Raw genomic sequence first — 16657 nt, 5'->3', positions numbered from 1 at the left:
AGAGGCCAATAAAGGTCAAACAAACATTGTGAGCACACTTGAGAACACTGTGCTCAAGCGCAGGTGCAACTCAACCAATCCCTGGACAGACAGGAGCAAGGAATTAAGTGGGGTACATTTGACCTTGTATAGAAGAGATGCAAGTTCTGTGTCTGGACAGCATTGTAAACACACACCATGTTTAGATATTGTTAAGAGTACAGTGCAAGCAGAGTTGACAAAGTTCAGCTTCAGACACAATTAAGAAAGATCTACAAGACAGGCACTCATTAGTGCGAGTGTGACAAGCTACCTTAATCCTCTCCTGACGACAGACCATCACCGTCCATGAGCTTTCTCCCAGAACATTTAAGTAACTGATTTATTATCTGGTTTATTTTTGTGATAAAGTGTAACTTTTTGGGGAATATTGGAATCAATAAATGTAAACTTACTAACATAGCAATTGGTGTTGTGCGCACTCGTTTGCAGACATCAAATTAATTCTTACATAACATAAAAAGGAAAAGTTTGGGAACGAGAAAAGACCATACTGGGGATGGGGGTGGGGAAGGGGACTAATTTTAAGCAAAGAATCTAATCTTTTTTTTTATAAATATACAGTATGTGAGCAAACTACGTTGAAAATGGATATGTATTTAAAAGTCCTCATAGTAGTTCTGCTAGTTGTGCTGAAGCCACGGGCAATGCCAAGTCCAGTAGCAAGAAGCAAATGAAGAACAGAGTTTGACGGAAGTTATATTGATTTTGGTTTTATAGAATTTAGGGATGGCCGACCACAATGAAATGAAACCTGCTAAGTTGAAACACCTCACAACAGTATAAAGATAAATCCAGAGACTTCTTTAAACAAAAAAAAAGGAAACAATCAACAGAAAACTCAAATGATAAACATAACGTTGGTTCCAGAAAAAGGCTCTGAAAGCATCCTTTTACAGCTCTTCGGATTGCAAAAATTACATTTTTTCTTTTTTTTTTAATCGCTTTGGTACTATTTTCACAAGTATGTGGTACATTTTCACAACTCTTGGTACAAAACTCCAAACTGGTCACACTTGTAATGCAGCCAGTCTTTCATTCAATTCATTAGGATTGTAAACATCTCTCACCACACAACCATTGATTCAAAATAAAAGTTTATTGTGAAATGTAATGAGAACATTGGTTTAATCACCAAAACAGAACATAAAACGACTAAATTGAAAAGATATCATTAACTACCAGTTAATCCAATAGCAAACAATGCAAGATACATGTCAACAAAAAAATGAGAACCCCTGCTTTAGTGTGATAGTGTAAGGATTATTGTCCAGATTGTCAGAGTGGACATTTTGAAGGAGCTTTGAAATGGACTTTAAATTTGTAAGTATAATTGCTATTTCCTCTTCAACATAAGAAAGTTTACAAACGAGAGGAGGCCATTTGGCCCATCTTGCTCGTTTTTGGTTGTTAGTCGCTTATTGATCCCAGAATCTCATCAAGCAGCTTCTTGAAGGATCCCAGGGTGTCGGCTTCAACAACATTACTGGGGAGTTGGTTCCAGATCCTCACAATTCTCTGTGTAAAAAAGTGCCTCCTATTTTCTGTTCTGAATGCCCCTTTATCTAATCTCCATTTGTGACCCCTGGTCCTTGTTTCTTTTTTCAGGTCAAAAAAGTCCTCTGGGTCGACATTGTCAATACCTTTTTTAGGATTTTGGATGCTTGAATCAGACTGAATAGATTCAATTCTTTTAGCCTGTCTGCATACGACATGCCTTTTAAACCTGGAATAATTCTGGTCGCTCTTCTTTGCACTCTTCCTACAGCAGCAATATACTTTTTGTAGCGAGGTGACCAGAACTGAACACAATATTCTAGAGTGTCTGTGGAGTCAGAGATTGAGCCCTCGGTTCAGACACTGCCCCTCTGCCTCTCTGTATCTGTGTCTCTGTGGAGAAGGGTACCTCTGAGCAGTACAGCAGAATTTTCATGTTCGGATATTCGCGCATAATTTAAATATTCGTTCGTTTTCAAAAAGTAATTATATTGCTCAGAAAGCTGCAGGGTGCGTGGCCCGTGTGTGTGTGTGTGTGTGTGTGTGTGTGTGTGTGTGTGTGTGTGTGTGTTCCTTTATTTTACAGCAAGACGTTATAATATGTAACACATTAAAGTAGAAAAATATCCCAGCATTAGAATATGTTGTGTAGGCCTCACTTTTACCCCAGTGAATTAACTATAAAACCAAGGATGCCAAACAGCAGTTCAAGTTGAACGTTCTTTTGTTTATTCCCGAAATAAATAGTATATTAAGTTGACGCCGCATTTTATTTATTTTTAACTTTTCATTCCTTGCCATTGGCCACTGTTTACTGCGAAGAAATGGCATAGACGCGTTTTCATGAAGTAATAACATGAGGTTTACTTCTGCCTTTTTGTAGCTGAACAAGTAAACGAAAACTGAAATTAAAACAAATGTGGAAATGTTGTTGCAAAACGAAGGGGGGAAAAAATCTGTTTGGTTCTCGTTTATTATATTCCACAGTCTCAACAAAAAATATATAATAAGTAAAATCATATATAACAATCCCTACACGTTTCCAGCAAGTTGGGCACTGTAAGCGAGACAACAATAGTCTTTCTGAGGGACATTTAATTTTCTATGAGCTGAGTCTGCAGTACATACTTGTTTTGACATTCATATATTAAATGAGGCAAGGTTGGATAGTAAATATGACTTTGTTTAAATATATTTTGTTTAAATATAGCTACTACAGCATAAGTAAGTAAACAACAATGTTTTTGAAGTTCATACCACAGAGTTATATTTTTGGCATCAGTAGTCCACTGGCGGTGCTTCATGGCCCAGGCAAGCCTCTTTTTCTTATTTTGCCATCTTAGCAATGGCTTTCTTACTGCCACTCGACCTGTCAAACCTGTAGCTCGAAGTCTTCTCTTCACAGTTGAAACTGAGACTTGCTTACTTCGACCAGTGTTAAGCTGTGCTTGAAGCTGTTGTCCTGTGAGCCGCCTATCACGCAAGCTGTTGACTCTCAGAAAATTGTCTTCTGATTCTGTTGTGGCTTTGGGTCTGCCAGACCTCTTCCTGTCAGAGTTTCCTCCAGTTTCCAAGTGCCTTTTGATGGTGTCGGAAACTACTCGCTGACACCTTGGCTTTCTTTGCAATTTCTCTAAAGGAAAGACCTGCACTTTTAAGGGTTATAAGTCTGTCTGTCTTCCTTTGTTAATTGCCTTTTTCTCGCCATTATGAGAGCGATATACTACTTCCTGCAGTACAATACTGTCCAAATAATGCTTAAGAGGGTGTAGTAACAGTCTGTTCCAACACTGCTTTTATACAGACAGAGGGTTTGTAAGTAATCAACAAAAGTTGGGACACCTGTAGGAATTGTTAGCATCAACTTTCAAGGCTTAATTTACTTCCATTGCTGCAGAACAGCTGTAAGTTGTTAACCCATTACTTGTTCCCTGAAAGGCCTTTTTGTATAACTCTGAAATGTACATTATTTTTCAGTTTTTGGTAACCTAAACTTTTTTTTTTTAACCTCTGGCAGTTTACTGCTTACCTTTCTACCATTTCAGGTTATTCACTGGACTAGAACTGCTTAAATTTCAATAAAAACTGGAAAAATGGGGGTGTTCTAAAACTTTTGACCGGTACTGTGTGTGTGTTATATATATGTGTGTGTGTGTATGTATGTGTGTGTGTATATATATATATATATATATATATATATATATATATATATATATATATATATATATATATATATATATATATATATATATATAGTGTATAATAAATTATAATTAGTTTGTGTATGTATTTTGTGTGTGTGTGTGTGTCTGATTGTCTGTCTGTTTCCCCGCAGTGTTCCTCTGGAGAAGGGCACCTCCGAGCAGTTCAGACAGAGGGAAGCCCGTGCTACGAAGCTGGCCAGTGAGATCGAGTCCAGTCCTCAGTACAGACAGAGGGTTTCAGTGGAGAACGACGAGGGCCGCTCTGAGGAGGACAAGTACAGCTCAGTGGTGCGGGAGAGAGACCGGGACAGGGACAGCCCCAGGGACAGGGATAGAGACAGCCCCAGGGACAGGAATAGAGACAGAGACAGCCCCAGCTTCAGCAGCAGCAGGTAGGTGCAGGTGGCAGTCGGGGTCAGAGTATAATTGCAGTTAGCAATATTCCTGTAAAAGAAAGCTTCTCACGGTGGCAACAAATTACTGAACTGTTTAGTCAGTTAAATTGGTTTCAAATGAAGGCAGCTGAACAATCACAACAATTATGTCAAATAAAAATTCAGTCCTGCAAAGTAATGGCTGATTTATCATTCCAAGTGAAATGAGAAGAAACAGCTACTTGGGTTTGGCTGCTTTTCAACAGCAACCCACACAAACCCAAGCAGCTGTTTCTTCACTTTTATATTTACACACTTGCAGAATATATTTAAAAACATATTTAAAAAGTGTAATATAGATAGGTAGATAGATCTAAAATAAGTAACATATTAATATTTTCTGCAGCTTAAGTTCTTTTCTTTTTCTTTTCTTCTCAGGGAAGGCAAGTACATCCCCCTGCCTCAGCGGGCCCGTGAGAGTGGGGTTGTGAGGGGGTGTCTAAGGGGCTCCTCCGGGGGGGGCTCCCAGTCCCTGAGGGGGGCTCTGGGCAGCAGGACTGTGGGCAGCATGTCTGCCCTACCCCCTAGGTCAGGCTCGGCTCACCCCTCCACTGACGGCAGTGGCCAGTCCCAGCCACGTGGGGGCTCCTCCCTGACTGAGACCAGCCTGGCCACACGTGGATCCTACTCTGGCCACCATCTTCACCACGCCTCTGGCTTCCAATCCCACCACACTGAGCCACGTGGGTCCCTGCACCCCCCTTCCACGGACATCGCCACAAGCCCCAGCCTTCATGGCTCTGCTGTGGAAAGTGGTGTTGCTTCCCCTCTCTCGGTGGCTGGAAGTACTTCAGGCCTGCCCCCTCTATCTGGTGCCACACAAGCTTTGCCACGAACCATCAGTGCAGAGACCATGGCCCCCCAGTCCACGGGACAGCCGCAGAGTAACCTGCCCTCTACAGGGAGCAGTGCAGGCAGCCCGGCAGGACAGGAGCAGCAGAGAGTGCTGAATGGAGGTGAGGAGAGAGAGACTCGGTCCAGTACGACTGCACAGACCTGGCCTTGCTTCTGAAGTGGGGATCTTTTATTCTGAACTCGGGGCACAGGCGATCGTCGTGGTCATTTGGCATAACGAAAATACAGTGTTTTTAAAGTTATTTTAAATCAAGTAGTTTAATGTCTGTGACTTGCTGTACTGTCGGTTTCTCATTAGTTAGTTGAAGAAGGAATCTATGAAAGACCTACGAGTTTATGTTGACTCAGAAATGTCTTCATCTAGACAATGTGGGGAAGCTATAAAAAAGGCCAACAAGATGCTCGGATATATTGTGAAGTGTTGAATTTAAATCAAGGGAAGTAATGTTAAAACTTTACAATGCATTAGTAAGACCTCAGCTAGAATATTGTGTTCAGTTCTGGTCACCTTGTTACAAAAAGGATATTGCTGCTCTAGAAAGAGTGCAAAGAAGAGTGACCAGAATTATCCCAGGTTTAAAAGGCATGTCGTAGGCAGACAGGCTAAAAGAACTGAATCTCTTCAGTCTTGAACAAAGAAGACTATGCAGTGATCTGATTCAAGCATACAAAATTCTAAAAGGTATTGACAATGTTGATCCAGGGAACTTTTTCGACCTCAAAAAAGAAGCAAGGACCAGGGGTCACAAATGGAGATTAGATAAAGGGGCATGCAGAACAGAAAATAGGAGGCACTTTTTTGTGAGGGTCTGGAACCAACTCCCCAGTAATGTTGTTGAAGCTGATACCCTGGGATCCTTCAAGAAGCTGCTTGATGAGATTCTGGGATCAATAAACTACTAACCAAACGAGCAGGATGGGCCGAATGGCCGCCTCCTCATTTGTAAACTTTCTTATGTTCTAATGGTCTGCATACAATAATCGTACGACACGCTGCACGCACTATAAACAAGGGCACACTTGCACGTAAATAAATGTTGTTGAAGCTGACACCCTGGGATCCTTCAAGAAGCTGCTTGATGAGATTCTGGGATCAGTAAGCTAATAATAACCAAACGAGCAAGATGGGCTGAATGGGGCCTCCTCTCGTTTGTAAACTTTATGTTCTTAATTGTCAATTTTTTATTGACAATATGGTTAGTGCCTTCACTGTAATGCTTGTGAAGACAGAACATTGATTGGCTTCGCTTGGGTGGAGTTCGGTTTGTAATATTCTTCACCAGGTTCTGGTTTCCTTCACAGGTGCCTCTCGCATGTCTCCCAAAAGCCAGAGAATTGCCAGTAGAACCATCAAACCCAGCCCCACTGGAACAGTCACCAGCGCAGGTACAGAGATTGGGGGTTCACTGGGTTTGGCCGTAGTTCATTTCTGTTAGTTCCATTAAAGGTGAAACAGTTTCCATAGGAAATATTTCATTTTGGTGGTCTCTTGTAAGCAGAAATTCCATCTTTATAGACCCTAGTACTCCAGGGTTGCGGTCAATTCATGTTTTTAAATTCCAATTCCTTTCAAAAGTCCATTCAGAGTTCCAATTCCCATTCCTTCAAAGGAATTGGGATTTATACTTTAGAGACATAATTGTTGTGATTTGTTCAACTGCTTTTAATTTGAAGCCAGTTTAATTGACTAACAGTGATTTCAATTGAAGTAATTTGTTGCTACTGTGAGAAGCTCTTTTTAACAGAATACTGCTAATTGCAATTTTGATCAGTGATGTCCTGGAATTGATTAAAAGGGACTGGGAATTGGAATTGACCCTGACCTTGACTGTACTTTTAGCTTGAATTAGTGAGACTTCATTTTGTGAGGACAGTCTTTCAAATCTCTCTCTAGGTGTGGCTCGTGCTTCCTTTTCCCCCCGCTCCCTCAAGTCTGGCTCCTCCCAGGATTCACCTTTGACCCCTCCCTACCTTGACAACACTCCCGTCTCCACAGTGACCAGCAAGCCCTTTGGCCCCACCCCCACCTTCAATGTTGACGGTAAAACACATAATACACTAAGTCTGACTTTTAAAGCAAAATAAAGACATCTAACTTTGAGTGCGTTGCAAATGATATTCAGTCAAAATGAAAGTCTTAACTAAAGTGCAACAGCAGTCCGATAAGGGAACTTTGTGCTAATGAGGTACGTTTTTTTTTCCTTTTTTTTTTTTTATTGGCAAGTGTTTCTGTGTCTCTGCAGTTAATGAAATTATCAGTTCTGGAGGTAAAGACAGAACTCTGGACAGCCCTGGAAATGCCATTGACACCCCGAAGCCCTGCGTGAAAGGTGAGTGGTACCATTGGAAGCACTGGGGCTACAAACAGGACTGCAGTACCTACTGTTGAGCTCATAGCAATACAAGAGTCCTTCATCTCCAGGGTTCTCCCCAAGAATTCTGTATAGCTGGGTGGCAGAGCATCATAAAATTTGAATAAGAAGTTGAATGAGTAATAACCCACCATAATTCGTACACAGGCTACACTACTCCATTTACCCCCTGATCCTCTGTGATCTTCTTTGTTTCTGGCTGAGCTTGCACATCATACCACCCAATTCCTTGCTGTAAAGTAATTTCTGTTTCGTTTCCCACAACATACCCACTATCCCGATATCTCTTTTTGAACACACTAGCCCGTCTTGCTTTTCTTCCAATTCACTATTCTTACAAGTTGCTGTTCGTTGACTAAAATCAGGTTGTTTTTCATTTTTTACATTTTCTTTTTCATCCATTTGTTTGCTAATTTCCACCTTCGTCGTCACTATTTTTGCTATGAATGTAATCTGTTATTTTTATAGCAGTCAATGTTTCAGCCTCTCAAGTGCTTAAAATGGGGGAAACCCGCCCCTTCAACTCTCTGATTGGTTAAATAGTGTCAAGACTTAACACAGCTGTCATTTGGTTCCAAGACTTTTTTTTTTTCCATCCAGTGCGCGCAAGTGATCTAGTCTTCTAGCAGCAGAATCAATTTTTATCGTTTTAAAGGCACAGTATCATCTGCTAGACGGAGGCTCAGGATTTTTCAGCTGGGTGGCGACAGCCACAGCTGAGAGGCCCGTCTGGCTAAAAAGGCCTGGGGAGAACCCTGATCGCATTGCAATCAAACATTTCAATCATTGTAGCTGTGATCTGTTCTAGTAGGAAAAATGTCATGTTGCTGTCTGGAATAGATCCATTCAAATCTTGCAATACCTGGGATTGGGAGTCACAGTAACCATGGATGTAAATACTGTAAAACTACTTTTGCACAGCAGTTTTACCCATAACCAGGTTTTACCAAGAGCTTGCTTAGCCACAGTATGTATAGATAATAAGAAGTACAGGTGCCTTATTAAACTCATAGTAAAACCAGGAGTGGATCAAACTGATGTGCAGTGGGAGTCATTTCCATCCCTGTACCTTAACACAGTGTATAAACATAGCTTCAGGGGTTTAGTAATTTTGTATTCTTTCTTTTCAGCCCCCACGGAACACCATCGGAACCAGCTGGAGGAGCTGAGGAAATTCGGCAAAGAGTTCCGGGTAAGATTTCAATAACTGCCCCTGAGGGGGCAGGCACGTCTCGGGTGCTTTAGAGTTTACATTGTGTCAGGTATCCAACTTCCAATGTAAATGTTACATTTTTGGCTGTCACTTTATAGGCAAAATGTACATATACCTAGAGCAGTAGTACTTATGAGAATTGTGGCAGCTAATATATTGGGTGGGCAACTTATGCCACTACAGTCTAATGCTATTTAATAAATCTATGTTGATGGCATTTTTGTTTAAGATTTCTGAATTTTGTAGTTTAGTTAAGTGTTGAAATTATTAACCCTTTGCGGACTGAATTCTAACGTTTTGAGGCCTACCTGAAATGACTTAACTTTAGAGCATGTATCAGACCAAATATCTACTTAAAGTATACAGTATGATACATTTCTAAAGCCGCTGCTGTGCAGATTACTAAATAATGATTTCATTATATGATCAAGTATACCCACACTGACCTAGTTTGAATGTGACAAGTTTAAAAATCCGCTTAAATTAATTTCTTTAAAAATGTCCTCAAGTGTAATTTACTGATCTCCTACTTAACCACTTCAACTCCAGATGTAAATGAAACCCCTTCCCAGGTACCAGATTTTGAAAATAATTATAATGTTTTCAAACCTGTAATTGCTATAAAATGTTAACATATGATGAATAAAACACAAATAAATTAAACTGTGTTTCTCATTAACCCTTTATGCTGCTGTGTACTACATACCCATATTCAATCATTTTTTTTTTAACAATGAAAACAAAAACGCTGTTAATAATGATAATAACAATAATAATCAGTAAACAGTAATTATCGAATAAAAATCAAACCACATCAAAACGTGTGCCAGTATCGACTTGCTCTGTGCCATTTATTGAAATGTTCAATACAACAGGACCCGGGGTTGCCTTCGCAACCACTGCACATTTTTCTTTTGTTTTTTGTTTCCATTTTCGTAGCAGACCTTGCACATTTTTTACGGTGTCTGCTTCGCTTGTGTTGGAGGGATAGTCACAAATGCGTGTACACAGCTACTTTGCACAGGCATTGTGATGGATCTGGCTGCTGCATTGCCTGTACCCAGTGCTGTGTTTTGATAGTCTTTCGTCACAGCACTGCCATTTCAAACCAAACAGCTTCCCGTTTGCAGCTGGCTTACCTGTAAAGTAGCTGCATGCTCTTCTGTTCGTACAGTTTGTATTGTTCTTGGCTCCACATCCTCTTCATTATAATCACTGAGTGATAAGTCGGCATCACTGTCGCTGGTATCAATCCTCCGAACCAACTTCACTCCCGTTGCTCATTATAGAAAGACCACGTACTTTGCCATGTTTAGCTTTATATAAAAACTATATAAACTATAAACAAGTAAAACTAATAAATAAAAAAATAATAATTTAAAACACTATATATATATACACATATATATATATATATATATATATATATGTGTATATATATATATGTGTGTATATATATATATATGTGTATATATATATATATATATATATATATATATGTGTATATATGTATACTTGTAAAAGCTGAATGGCTTCCTGCAATATATCCCAGTTAGATTGGAATCGCTACATGACCCTCCCCCAACTTTCATTGCACATTCCACAGTACTAGCACTGCTTTAGAGAATGAAACCTGAAACGCCAGACTGAGAAACCGATCATAGAATAGAAATGGGAAACTTGACATACGCAGGTACGGCATGGTACTGTAAGTGTGTTTTCAATTGACGTACGTCGAGTTTTAGCTTATTCAAGTTTAATGTGTGTGTGTGTATATATACTTTTAAAGCATAGTGTGATGCCTTTTTGAAAAGCAGAGTGTCTGTAGAACCTGGATATACCAAGGGTTACTCTCTGACATTAAGTAAAATCTTATTTTAACCAACTAGAAAGCAAAACAAAAGTAAAAAAAATACACTTTTTTTTTAATTGCTTTAAAAATAATTCATAACAAATATCATTTGTATATTTATATACATACTTTTGTTAGAATGTGAATGTCTGAGCAACATTTCATCCTTTTGCGGTCCATTTATTCAGCACCTGTCAGGTGCGTCGGGTCCAATTTATTTTCACACGTACTGTTTAAAAGTAATTTTATTCATAGTAAAATGAGTTTAAAAGGCACTGCATATCAACAGGACACTCGGTACTGCATCTCCAACCCTGCCCCACTCCTTGTTTGCTGTATTTATCACATACCTCTTCGTAGTAGTCATCTCCTGATCACTCGTTTTATCACCAAACTCCTCAATAATGCGATCCAAGTCATTATTTTATTACTGTAACATCTCAATAAGCTTGGCAAATGTCTGTGATATTCTTTGAGCGTTGGATGCAGAAGCAGCTATCTTGTTTGTTTATGTCTGTGTTATGTCTATGGTGAAGGGACTGTGTATTGCTCAGATCCACCTCCTCCTTTTTTTTTCGGCTTCTCTCGGCCACACTCGGCCATTTGAATGGGTTTTCTCAGCTTTTTCCGGAGAAAAAACGACTAGAGACCTGTGCTTGATGTCTTTTTGATGATGTTGGACAGGGTCTGACATCGGACCGCAAAGGAATAATTGTAATGTCGGACCTGGTCTGACAGAGGACCGCAAAGGGTTATAAATTATAATAAACGGACTCAAACCTGTATGAAGCACCCTAAGACAGGGCTATTGTTATAAGAAAAATGATTATTATTTGAACACAAGAGCAAGCAATGACAATCACTTCCCCTAGATGTTACTTAAGCTTGCATTTCGTTCTCACACTTTCCTGGGAACCAGGTAGCTTCCAATGTGTCCGTTTCATGTTGTGGTGTTCTTTCCCACTAATTTAACAGAATGTGTTCATAATTAGGACGTAGCAGCTCAAGACTTAAAGGCAAACCGTTGAAAGGAAAATGAACACAGAAAAATTCAAGCCGTACTTCAGAGTATGAAAACATTGTGTGCGGTAATCAAAAAAGATCTTATGCTTATGCTGGTGTCTGTTTCAGGATGCAGTGAATCAACACATACCTGAAAGGCAGACACAGGCATTGAAATTTGATTTAAAACATTTTGTGTGACCTGACAAGCAAGCATTCATTACTTTTACAAAATAATTTGTTTTGTAAATGCATTATCTAAATGAGTGTTATTAAATTATATATTACCTTTCGTTCATATTACAGCTTCTGGCTTTTACAGTGTATGTAAGACACACAGAATTATAGGAACTCATGTCAGAGACCAATACAAATTCATAAGTTACGGGCCCACTTAAGAGCCCGCCATTGTTAAGAGGCCACTATTAGACCGTCCCTTGAGTGGTCTCTCAATACAGGTTTGACTATAATAGCTATATAAGTAATATACTACGACCAAATTTTATAAATGGCAATGAAAAAGGAACCAATGTAAAAAATAAATAGTGTAACACTAACGGCAAAGTCTGATGCAATATTGTAAGCGTAACACATTAGCTTACACTAAACAATTGGACAATGTACTATCCTTAGACACATTAGTCTGTTTCTAACCAGGGCTTAACTAACATCTATTGAAAACTAAACAAGCAAAACCGGAACGTTCACAGGCTCATCTACTTCAGAGTCTTCACATCAGTGTAGTTCAGGGGATCTTCTCCTGTCATTCATTCCATCAACATCTTCTATAAAAATGTCTTCTACCGTATTTCTTTTGGATCAGTAAGCGTTCGTGATCTTGCAAAACGATTTAGAAACCCCTCTGGTAAAGAATTGCACTTTGATGCCGTGGTCTACGGTAATCTCGAGTAAACACTGCAACCATAGATACTGAAATGCTGCACTGCATCCAAAAACTCAACTCTATTGGTTAGGGGCTTTGGTGAAATACATTTTGATTGGTTTGTCATGCCTGACGTTTGTCACAGAGATATTTCACTACAGTAAATGTTTTGTTTGTAAACATTCTGGGCGAATTTGGTTTGCTGTCAGGTAATTCTTTACTAGTAGAAAGCATTGTGGTCGCTGAATCGCTCGGCAGAAAAATAAAAACAAACATTGCTAAAAAATAAAATAGAAAAATATCGATCTTGAACTACAGACCGGACTAACTGTTTGTCTGAAGTCTATTGAAGGTTTTTATGCTAATTGGGGAAAAAATAAATAAATAAAACACACTTGTCACCCACATTGCGTAATTAAGCAATTACGTCATCTATTGAATTTGATCGAAATTATAATGGGCCATCTGCAAAGGGTTAAAGCCCTTGAAAAATATGCAAATGTACCATCTTTTGAATTGTTTAATTAATGAGAAAACAGTATAATTCATACTACATTACAGTAAATATACCCAGTACCCCATCAAATTCCCTATTTAAAGAGAGAAACTCTGTTCTTTACAGTGTTTATTTCAGACTTCATTTATGCATTGGTTTCCTTTTGCATGGTATCTTTTGATACAGTAATTTATAAATTCTGTTCTGTGAACCAGTGCAAACATGGTCATTTTTGCCACCAAATGCATTTCAAACAGTGTTTCTTTGAATATTTAGAAAACTTCTGACTTGTTATTACCTTGTAGCATCTGAACTGCTGTTGTAATTCCAGTTGCAGTCCAGCAGTGGTGCTGTGGATCCTGAGCCTGGTTCGAAGGACATTGACAGCGGTTCTGCTGACGCAAAGCAGCAGAGGGAGAGCTGTGGTGGTTCTGTGGAGTCATTACCGGTCCAGGCAGTTGATAAACAGCAGCAATCTGGCCTATCTGAACCCCAGACAGAGTCCTCCGCAGACAGACAATCTCCAGGAACACCTGCAGCAGCCAGGACTCTGAGTGAGAGTGAAGAGAGACCAGAAGGCCTACCAGAGTAAGTGACGGGGGTGTACAGTATAGTGGAGCTTGTAACTCGCACTCTGCCTGCTGCACCCAGTCCTGGGGTTCAGAACTCCCCAATAAAATTAATAAATATTAATAATAAATAATTATAATAGTATTGAAATGATCAGGAGCCAGGAGTTTGAGTAGTGTTAGAAACTCGCACTAGCCCTGCTGCTGCACCCAGTCCTGCGGTTTAGAACTCTCCTAAATGAAGTCTATTATTAATATTGAAATGATCAGGAGTTTGAGCACCCAGTCCTGGGGTTCAGAAATCTTCTCAATATAGTCTATTGAAATGATCAGGAGTTTGTTGATAGATTAATTGTTCCTCCCTTATAGCTGCAAATAAAGAATATTGTATGAGGGAAGTCTCCTCTCTGTCTGGGCGAGAGAACTGTGATCTAACTGCCTGCTTGTAATGTCTAAACCTGTGTGTGTGTGGCCTGACTTGGTAGTGTTGTGTACAGTGTAGTTATAAAGTCACGACTGTGCTTTGGAGCTCCAGTGGGCAAGCCATTCTCGTGCTAATTCACACACCCATCTCTCTTCTGTTTTCAGCCAAGTGAAGAAATCCACACTGAACCCAAATGCCAAGGAGTTCAACCCCAACAAATCTGTCCTCCCTGTGGTCAGTCCTTTACTCCTCCTGGCTGTCGGGTCTTGGCTACGACAGTAAATTCAATGACTAACAGTTTTTAAATAAGTCTTTATTTAATGTTCGAAAGAGAAACATCTCTCCTGAGGTCCCATTTGTGAGGAATGTGTGGATGCTGACATTTGCATGTATTTGACATTAATGTTTACACAGTTGTATTGGTGCTTGTTGCAGTAGGTCATGTTCGCAAGGAATAAAAAATCTTGGAAATGGTATAAGAACATTTTAGAAATTCTAATTTCATTTAAGACTTTGGCTGCAGCCAATTCTGTACTATTACTGTAATATTAAATTTGTATCCGTCTGCAACAAGTTATTTCTTACTGGTGCACAAAAGCAGAGTTCGGTTAGCAGGAATGCCTACTTAGAAGTTTAGGCTTTTTTTATGTTAATTTTAATGTACACGTTACATTTTCATGTGTCTGTAGGTTTTAATTAAATTATTATTTTTATTCTGATTTCAGTCAAAGCAGACAAGCACCCCAACTCCCCCTCGACCCCAGACTCTGCCCAGCCCCTCGATCACCGTCCTGCCCCCGCAAAATCAGGGAGGCCTCTACAACGGCCCCTATATCTCCAACGTCTATCAGATTCACATGGGACCTGCTGTCCAGGTGAGAGAGAGTATGCGTGCGTGCGAGCGAGCGAGCAGGGTTAGAAACTCGCTAGTCCTGTTGCACCCAGTCCTGGGGTTCACAACTCCTCTCAATGAAGTCTATTATTGAAATGATCAGGAGCCAGGAGTTGACCAGGGTTAGAAACTCACTAGTCCTGCTGCGCCCAGTTGTAGTCCAAGCAAGGTACCTCCCTTATAGCTGCAAATAAAGAATATTGCATTAAAAATAATGTTTTAACATCGCAAAGACAAGTAAAGCCTGTACATAATTAATTTACACTTATGCATTCTCTAAATTAATATTAAAATAAAAAAAAGTCCTTTTAAAATCGTGTTCACAGTTGCCATCTAGAGCGTTCTGTTTATTATGGATGTTTGCTTTTTACTGCATTTAATGCCATTCAGAATTATTGTTGATGTTTTAAATGAAGCATTGAACTTGTTTGGTACAGAAGTTTTGTTTGGCACAATTTTACATACCACGGTTCTCGTCTGGTTCCTCAAAATAATTAAAAACGTGGCTTTGCCTCGTTCCATTGTTTAGAGATGCAATTTTAAATATATAATGTCTGAAAAAATGCTTTCTTACCCTATGTGGACTGAATATCATATCATACCACGCCCACTACAGCATGACCACACAGTGCACCATTGAAGGGCCAGATCAACTGAGAATAAAACCCGCCCCAGTGTCAATATTTCTGTTGCACCAATTAGAAAAGCTACTTGGAGGCAATTGCCAAACACCTACCTGTTTATAATAACCGCCCTTACTGTGGCACCACAGCAGTCGGATACTCGGTGGACTGACTGTATATGATGATAAATTACTAAAAGTTAGTACATATGCGTTTGGTGAAATTTGTCACAGGACTGGTTATACGTCTAGCATATTATTCAACGTTTAACCACTTTAGAGTTTATACGTTTTTAAATGTTTAAAATTCCTATCCCTACCCTCTGTGTCCTTCTCCTAACCCCTCCGCTTATCTGTGTCACAGGGTCCCCAGATGTACCAGTACACAGTGTCTGCGGTGAGCCAGGGGAAATACCCACGAGCCAAAGGTAAAGTATCGCTGCAATGAGCCAAGGTCACCATCTCTGCTGTGCGGTCCTAGTTCAGTATTAGTGCCATAGACACCAATACTAACGTCTCTGCTGTCCCCTACAGGCTCTTTTAATGCTAGCTCCCTATTTGTGTAATGGGTTTAATTCTTGTGTTTTTGATCGTGCTAGTTCAGTACCAGTGTAATAGACTGCAATGTTCACTCTGCTCTGTATTATTGTAATGGACTAATTTCTGTGTTCAGTGGTGCTAATTCAGTACCACTACAATGTTAATGCCTCTGAGGTAGCATAATATGTAATAGTCTCCTGTACCAGTGTAATGCATTGTAAAAGGTATTGACAATGTCGACCCAGGGGACTTTTTCGACCTGAAAAAAGAAACAAGGACCAGGGGTCACAAATGGAGATTTAGATAAAGGGGCATTCAGAACGGAAAATAGGAGGCACTTTTTTACACAGAGAATTGTGAGGGTCTGGAACCACCTCCCCAGTAATGTTGTTGAAGCCAACACCCTGGGATCCTTCAAGAAGCTGCTTGATGAGATTCTGGGATCAATAAGCTACTAACAACCAAGATGGGCCGTTTGTAAACTTTCTTATGTTAATGCCTCTCTCCTGCCCCCTGCAGGCTCTGTGGGTCCTCAGCGCTCGGATCAGCACCACACAGCCTCTGCCCCGCCCATGATGCAGGCAGCCACAGCAGCAGGGCCCCCCCTGGTGGCGGCTTCTCCCTACCCCTCCTCCTACATTCAGTACCCCCAGCAATACCCCGGGCAGCAGGCAGTGATGCAGGCCATCCAGCACTACCAGTCTCAGGTGAAATGCAGAGTGAGCTGTACTGTATACTGACACAATGCACCCTGCGACCACAA

At 40.1% G+C, this 16657-nt stretch overlaps 1 protein-coding gene across 2 annotated transcripts in view; it reads left to right on the top strand.

Moving 5' to 3' along the window:
• Positions 1 to 16657, top strand: part of atxn2l (ataxin 2-like) — a 39562-nt gene that overhangs the window by 16786 nt on the left and 6119 nt on the right. For both annotated transcript variants that reach the window (XM_059012470.1, XM_033997798.3), the window contains 11 exons: positions 3872 to 4132; positions 4553 to 5130; positions 6332 to 6415; positions 6924 to 7070; positions 7273 to 7359; positions 8532 to 8593; positions 13179 to 13435; positions 14005 to 14074; positions 14566 to 14715; positions 15719 to 15782; positions 16414 to 16601. In XM_059012470.1, coding sequence (XP_058868453.1) covers positions 3872 to 4132; positions 4553 to 5130; positions 6332 to 6415; positions 6924 to 7070; positions 7273 to 7359; positions 8532 to 8593; positions 13179 to 13435; positions 14005 to 14074; positions 14566 to 14715; positions 15719 to 15782; positions 16414 to 16601 — 1948 coding nt within the window. The remainder of the gene's footprint in view (positions 1 to 3871; positions 4133 to 4552; positions 5131 to 6331; positions 6416 to 6923; positions 7071 to 7272; positions 7360 to 8531; positions 8594 to 13178; positions 13436 to 14004; positions 14075 to 14565; positions 14716 to 15718; positions 15783 to 16413; positions 16602 to 16657) is intronic.

This window comes from Acipenser ruthenus, chromosome 44 (assembly GCF_902713425.1).
Source record: "Acipenser ruthenus chromosome 44, fAciRut3.2 maternal haplotype, whole genome shotgun sequence".
Taxonomy (NCBI): Eukaryota; Metazoa; Chordata; class Actinopteri; order Acipenseriformes; family Acipenseridae; genus Acipenser; species Acipenser ruthenus.
The sequence above is the reverse complement of the archived record's forward strand: the minus strand, read 5'-3'. Positions and strand labels throughout refer to the sequence as shown.